This window comes from Neovison vison, chromosome 1, assembly GCF_020171115.1.
Source record: "Neovison vison isolate M4711 chromosome 1, ASM_NN_V1, whole genome shotgun sequence".
NCBI lineage: Eukaryota > Metazoa > Chordata > Mammalia > Carnivora > Mustelidae > Neogale > Neogale vison.
Window position 1 is genome coordinate 184094404 of NC_058091.1, and position 7954 is coordinate 184102357.

Consider the following 7954-nt stretch of genomic DNA (forward strand, 5'->3'; position numbering starts at 1 on the left):
CCTATTCAGCAACGCTCTGTTTCTCGGGTAAAAGCTGTGTTTTACTTTTGTATTCCTGGTACTTGGCTGAAGGTGTGGCACACACTAGGTGCTCCATAAATGTTTTTAGATACATAATGTAAGCTTCCTCTTACCTGTTGGCAGGTAAGATGGATTTAGGAACCTTGAACCTCTCTTCTTCTGTGAGTACCAGCCCTCAGAGCAGTGGTCAGGGGAAATTTTCCACTCAGGGAAAAAAGAACATACTGCTAACTTTTCCATTTTGGCCTGGGCTCTATGGCTAGGGTGGCCCCTCCCACAGGAAGGTGAGTGAGAGGGTACCTGCTGCTCTAGTAGGCAGCAGGCATTCCAGAATAGGAGAATGGATTTGGCATTGTTTACTTTAGACTCTATTGTCTCCTCCAGATGTGGGGGAAGTTAAATAGGGCAAGGAAGGGAGGACTAGAGGCACAACTTAGGAGAAAGATAATTGGAATGCATTTTGAAACCACCTTTCCCCAAATGTTCTCTCCATAGGCAGGGCTAAGGCACAAAGCAGGAGGGTTGTAGCCAGTAGGCTTCAAGGATGAGGGGAGATAATGGACTAAAGAAAAGTAGATCTTAAAAGTTTTCGTCACAAAAAAATTAGTTTCATGACAGATACTAATCAGGGTGTGACAATCACTTTGCAATATATATGAATACTGAATCACTATGTTGAATACCTGAAACTAATATAATGTTACATGTTAATTATACTTCAGTAAAAAACATTGTAAATTAATAGAAATTAAGACTAGACCTCAAAAAAGACCTGAAAAAAGTGATACTCCTCAGAAAGTTGTGTGTGAAACTGTCTACTAACTATACCAAAAGACCATTCATAAGATAATTTGAGAATTTTTTATTAAGAAATATATAGTGTCAATTACAAAGCAATATGTATATTTTTAAAAGTGCTTACAAATAAATAAAAAATATATTCCATAAATGTTAAAATATATATATTTTAGCTTTAACAAAGGCACTTCTTCAGAAACTACTTGCATATATATATATGCAATATATATATATTGCATATATATATATAAACTTGTCAGATAATTTTTATAACTTGATTTACAATACTTCTACAATATTTTGCTTGGAAATTCTTTCAAATTGCTTCATTAGATGTACAACTTTTTGTGCACCTCTTTTTGCTTTTATTTTCTTCTTTTGTGTGTTTTTGATATGAGAACATAAGAATTATCAGTACATGTAGAAGAAATTCTTGCCTTTTAAACAGATATTTCCATGCTGTTGAGTTCAAGCTTCTCTTGCCTTAACTTTCTCCTTTCCCCTTCTACGTTGTGTTTAGATACTTCCCTGGAAGTAAGGCTTATGTAGGTGCAGCCAAAAATCACCTCACACAGCTAGTGGCTCAGGCATCTCTGCTACATCCCTCTCCATTTGAGGGATAGTATTTCCCCTGCCCACATCAAACAACAGCTTACAAAAATAAGTTAAGAAACCCTACCATAATTAAAATGTCTAAATGTCACAGTTAGAGTTAACATTACATCTACCTAATAAAGATGATTTATTTTGTTGCTATGAAATACAGCCTTAAGGAAGGTGTATTTTGTTTCTAAGAAATGCGACTGAAACGACGCCACAGTCCCATTAAGTATGCAACTTGTTCCCGGCATTTATACGTTGTGACTTCTCTTTTCTTTCTTTTCTTCTTTGCCTGGGTATTATATGTCTGTGGAATAGGAGAATCAATGGTCAGGACTGTCACTATCTTTAACAACCATCGAATGGCAGGGTTTTCTTTACGCAAATCCATCTCTCAAGTGTGTTGCCAAAACACCTACTCACTGGCTTCTCCTGTGGGCTTTCTCCAGAGGAATGCCCTCCCATCTCTCCACCCACCTACTCTTGGTTCAAGGCCAAGCACCACCTCCGTTACAAGGCCTCTGCTCAGACTTTTTTTTTTTTTTTTAAGATTTTATTTATTTATTTGACGGATAGAGCTCACAAGTAGGCAGAGAGGCAGGCAGAGAAAGAGGGGGAAGCAGGCTCCCTGCTGAGCAGAGACCCCCCATGCGGGGCTAGATCCCAGGACTTTGGGATCATGACCTGGGCCGAAGGCAGAGGCTTAACCCACTGAGCCACCCAGGCACCCCTGCTCAGACTTTTCTTTTGGAAACTCTTCTGGTGCTTCGGAGGGTGTTTCATTTAACTTGGCTCACACTTAGGTGCTGTTTTTATTATTGCATCATGCGTATTCCCTGTAGTGCTGAGCACAATGTCTTTTACGAAGGAAATGTTGAATATTTATTGAATGACTAAATAAATAATTCGGTTGATGGTTTCATGATCTCTCTGACAAGGCCATAAGTACCTCAAGAACACCGTGTATGCCTCTTTATGGATATAATCCAGTAGACCTATTATTTGGACCCAAAGTTCTCTTCCTTTCTGTCCCTCCCACCACCTACTACCTACTACCTACGTGTGCACAGACTAAAGAGGAGTCTTTAGTCTAAAGAGGAGTTTTTAGACTAAAGAGGAGTTTTTTTTAACTTAAAAAAAAAAAAAGATTGTGATAATCTTCCTGTGTGCTCCTTCACCTGAATTACTCTTGGGTAGTGGCAGACTGGGCCTTCTAGACACACAGTATTGAGATCAAACAAATTCATCAGATTACTAAGCAAAAATCTTATAATCTAAAATCTGTTGAATCATGAATATTATTAGACTTAGGCTCTCCCTTTGGGCTTGGGAGGGGGCTGAAATAAATTAGTCAGACTTTCCCTTTTTCACAAGCTGTCCAGAACTTGATCTAGATTGCCTTCTATGTTCTTCATGTGGATGAATATAGTTATGGCCATCTGTAGATTTGCCAGTCTGTTTGATAGAAAGTATAGAGCAAACAGGTTTTTCACATGGCTGTCTAGTATTGAGTGTTTAACTCATGCCCAGTCTAGATGGACCATATGGCTTAATCTTCAAACTCTAAAGTAGTGACAAGGCAGCTACACACTTAGTGTGCAGACTGAGAAAGGTCACCAGTTAATAGGCAGACAGTAGTCACACATACCCGCACTTGTCTCTCTTTTCTCTTTTCTCTTTTTTAAATTTGTCATCAGGGAGAAAAATGCCCTATTTTACTTGCCTGCTGAAATAAGTATTTACTGAAGATTTGTCATGTGCCAGGCATTACTCTAAGTACTTTAACATCTATTGACTGATTTATTTCTCATAAACACTCTACATGGCATTTGCTAATAAGACCCTCATTTTGCAGATGAAATTCACACTGAGCCTAGAAGTTAAGTTAGAAGTTTTGGGGCTAGGATTCAAAGTCAGGCAAGACTTTCTCCAGATTTCCTGCCCCTAACTCTGCACTACTGTTTCTATTTAAAGTTACACATCCATCCAAAGGCATATTATCTGCATATACAAAAATCCATTATGTAAAGATACAGCCATACAAACAATTAAGCAAACGTGGGTAGAAATTAAAGGTATAATTTAACATTTTAAGAGAGAAGCACACATTATTAAGTGATAATCTCCTTAGGAGCCCATGCATCCGGATTGTGATTTTGAAGGTCTAGGTTGGGTCCTTGGGTGGATAATCACCCTCTCATGCTCGGGCAGCCAGGACGGAGGAGACTCACTGATCATAATTTAAAATACTGCCTAAAGTTAGAACTACAATTCTTCCCAGACAACCAGAACCTTAGAAGTAGATGGGTTTGGGGCTAAATCTACAGCTTTTACCCGGCTCCTTTGCTCTTGGAAAGACAGGTCCCGAATAAAAATCGTAACGACTTCTGCAACCAAGGCCCACTTTAACTAAGGTTAATTCTAAAGCAAAAGTGCAATGTATTGGCTTACTTGCATTCCGGAGTAGCCTGGGCACTGGAGAGTGAGCGTAGCATTAGTTCCTATCGCAAAGATTTCCTTGGCGAGAGACGTGCAGCCGTGGGTGGGATAGAAGGTAATGCGCTCGATTTTAGTAAGGCAATCCGGCTGCTCACGGGCGGCAAGGTTTACGAGAAAAGACAAAAACACCAGGAAAAACAAACAAACAAGAAAAAAAAAAAAAACAACTCACAGTCGGTAAGAAATAAATGGAAGATGAGGCGGGGGAGGTGCAGGATGGGGAGCGGGAGCCACAACAAACTCGTTTCGAGCGAGAGGAAGAGGTCTCGGTGGAAGAGAGGGAGAAAGAACCCATGGAGAGAGGAGGAAGAGGGCGTTTTGAGGTTCTCGCTCCTCCTGGGTCTCCCGGCCCAGGCGACTGCCAAGAGGAGGCGCTCAGAGCTGAGGCTGTGCACCTCGGGAGGGGCTCTGACGTGGTTGCCTGGTCCGGGTTCCCGATTTGCCTTTCCTCCCAGGGGCGCGGGGTGGGGGGGGGGTGGGGGGGGGGTGGGGGGGGACTCTCCCGGAATCCCGCTCGCTCCGGGGAGTGACTTCCTTGCCCTAAATTGGAACAGAAATAGTATCCCAAGCTGGGCACCCGCCCAGGGGTTTCCGGCAGCCCCGCCTCCCTACGTGGTCTGCGACGCCTGGGAGCCTTGCCACCGCCTGCGATTCTACGCACAGCGAGGACACCCTCTCCGGAGAATGCCTGGTGTCTCTCTGGAGAAAGCCAGCAGTACTGACCACTCACTCACCGGGTCTTCACAGTAGATGGGATTGTTAAATTCGGTGCTTCTGATCTGGAAGGAAGAAAGAAATAAAAAAAAATGACAAGAAAGGTAAAGAGTTCAAAGGGGAAATCATAAGCCCCCCCCCCCCAGCCCCCGCTGCCTGCTCCCAGGTTTTAAGGATGCTCTGAAAGCAGTTACCACTTAGGCACTTGTTTCCTATGCACCTGTTCTTGCCATTGACAAGGTAGTGAAACCCTCTGAGTTCAGATAATGCCTGCTACTGTTTGAAACTAGATATCAAAGAATCCTGGTCCTAAAGAGAGACCCTTCCACCACAATCAAACTGGGCACACTTGCATACAGGACTACACAAATGAGCAACAATACCATCTTTTTGAATGCCCTCATCTGCCTTGTAGCGATTCATGCATTTTACACATGCATGCTCTAGCCAGAAATTAGAATAATCAGGAAAATGATTACTACTATATATTAAAACTGTGAAGAGCGCCTTATCCCATAATGGCATTCTAAGGCTTCTAGCACATTAGAAAGAACCGAAATGCACCTTTCCCAGGACTATTATCTCTAGTTAGGCCTTAGTTCACAAGAATTCTCTCCTTTTTACTCTCCTTTCTCTCTCAAGCTCTTTCCCACTGTCTTTCTATTGCACTGATGGAGCAGGACTTTGACAGAGAATAGACACCTTGATAGATATGTGTGCTCCTTATCAGTATCTGCACACTTAATGTGTGCCAATTTTTAGGTAGTAGTTTGAGAAGCCAATATATTTAAATATCAATTATAAAAATTTTTGACAAAATGCTGGGCCATGATTTTTTCCAAATTATTTTTCTTTCCTTAAAAATTAAACTGTAGCTTGTATATGGGTATGACTATTCTTTGATGAAAACACATTTGTTTTTTTAAAAAATGTTTCTTCACTTACCCCATTCATATATTTCTCCAGGGCTTGATAAATGACTTCCTGATATTTCTTTCTAATCTTTTCAAAGTCACAGTCAGTGAAATTGTAGGATAGCACCAGCCCTACTAGTTGCAAGATGAAGATCTTCCTGAAAAAAACTGAAAGACCAATAATAAAGCATCAGGCAATGTACTTGGAAACCCATTTCCACCCTGGTGTCTCACTAAACTCTTTCCATCCACATTAAATCGCCTCTATATCTGCAAGGCCTGCCTTAGAGTTATGTGCCCAGACACCACTCTTTGCCTCTAGTTCCCGGTGCACATGAAGCCCATATTCACCCATGCTGTTGCCTGAAGTTGGAGTCTCCCTGATGCTCCAGAGCTTTCTGGCTCCACATATATAATACCTAAACGCCTACGGGCTCTTTTCTTCTAGGCCAATGATTTTCCTTGATGTCATTCTCTTCCTTTATAGAATTCTGAATTGATTACATGAAAGAAAAACTAGAACTAGCCAAATCTATGGAATTTTCACATTGGTAAAATCATCAGGAATTTCCCTCACCTTCCTCCTTTTATGTTTGCCCTAAACCCTTGATGTGTACCTGGAAGTGCTTTAAGAAACAGATACCTTTATCTTTCTCCTACGGAGCCATTTCCATGGCTAAGCCCCTTTCTGATGGGAAAATAAATACCCCCAAAGGGCAACCACTCTAAGGACTAAGTACTGATGCTTACACATACCGTACACCCTGAGCATTTCTTTTGGCCACTTTCAGCTAGTTCTTTCCCTCTGTGGCAACTGAGAAAACACACGTGCTTACTTAGTGGGATGCTTTGGAAAGTGGATACAGCCTCAGGCTTGGGCTGCACATCCGAGCGAAGGCATTAAAATGCAACAGTGAGTGACCAGAACCTCAGGCATGGGGGTGATAACGAAGCTGAAATGAATGGAACAAGATCTAATGGGGCTCGCCCTCAAAACACTCACTTTTCAAAGCGCTTCAGGAAAGAAGCGCCTACTCTTGGCTGGTTGGGGGCACTTCAGGGGCTGCGGTCTTCTCTAGCATGTTCTATAGGTGTCAAGAAACTCTGAAACCACAAAGCCTAACGCCAATCCATTTTCTCAGCTCTAAAGGCCGGCGTAAGGGCGAGGGCGCCACACAAGAAGCCGAACCGCGTTGCGCCGCGTGGTGCGCCACGGTGCGCGCCCTGGGAGGGTGCTGTCCAGCGCGCGGCGCTTCCGGAGGCGCGCAGCACTCGTGCGCCCGTGCGTCCCAGGCGCTTAGCCCCACGCTGCGCAGTCTCCACTACTTCGGTTGCTACGGGCCTGAGCGCCCGCGCGGGTTGTAGGGACAGGAGAAACAACGAGGTGGCCTGCGCGGATTTGTGGCTTGCAAACCCTTGTTCATCCAGAAAAGGGTGTTGAAGCGCAGCGAAGTGAGTCAGGGAGAGAGTCGGAGAGGATGTCTAAGCTGCCTTCTGGGCTGTGGCAACCGCGACCGGAGTTGAATGGACGGAAGGCCGGCAATGACTGGGCTTCTGGGGGATGAACCCCGCTCCGCCCGAGCTTGGCCCGCGCCGCTCGGGGCTCTCCAGACAACCAGCTCCCCTCTTCCTCCCCTCACCCCCACCCCTGGCGTGTCAGAGCCTGCAGAGCCCTCGTCCTTGGGAAGTTCCTAGGAATCATCGCCGAAGCGGCTGAGGCAGAGCGCCCCACGTGAGTCCTAGCAAAGGTCACAGGCCACGCGGTGCCTGGGAACAACTGCAGGGGGTGGCGAGGGAGGCGGGAAAAGCACAGACTCAGGCGGTGGGGGTGGGGTTGGGACTCGGGCCAGAAGTGAACTTTTTTTCCGTAAAACGTTCCAACAGCTGGACCAGTACAGCTGGACCCAGTTGTCTAGTTAAAGCCTGGGGATAAAAACTGTGGCGCTAACCCGAGTCACAGGAAGGCGCTGATTCACCGATGACTTCCAAATGGGCTTTTCTGGAATCCTTAAAGTTTAGGGTTGGTTGTTTTTTTTTTTTTTTTTTTTTTTTTGTCATGGCAGCATACTTTGGGAAAGAAATCTCGCTGTCCCTCTCCCCATCACCAACTTTTCAGGGTGTTGTAGGATGATGCCAAAGCTTGATTCATCTGCTGTAACATCAGAGGTGTTTCTGGTCAGCAAGCAGGAGCTAGAGACAGATTTCTTCACTGGGTTCGGATATGCCGATGGGAGTTCGGATATGCCGATGGGAGTAGGGACAGAAGACTGCAGCCCTCTGAGAGGTTCAGCTTGCGTTTTTCTAGGGTGTGACGAAGTTTCCTCCCTTCTTTCGCTTCTTCTTTTACAACTTTGCGTCTGTGTGGGTCTTGGTAGAGATTATGCAGAAGGGTGCCTCCTCCTCACGCG

General features: G+C 44.4%; 1 protein-coding gene across 1 annotated transcript; it reads right to left on the reverse strand.

The window, feature by feature from the left end:
• Positions 1-1087: 1087 nt before the first annotated feature.
• On the reverse strand, positions 1088-6628 carry LOC122917674 (thymic stromal lymphopoietin). The gene is given in 6 exon segments (XM_044265888.1): positions 1088-1726; positions 3871-4005; positions 4653-4697; positions 5578-5723; positions 5726-5748; positions 6582-6628. Coding segments are annotated over 6 exon segments (513 nt in total). The 3' UTR covers positions 1088-1609.
• Between the last annotated feature and the right edge of the window lie 1326 nt (positions 6629-7954).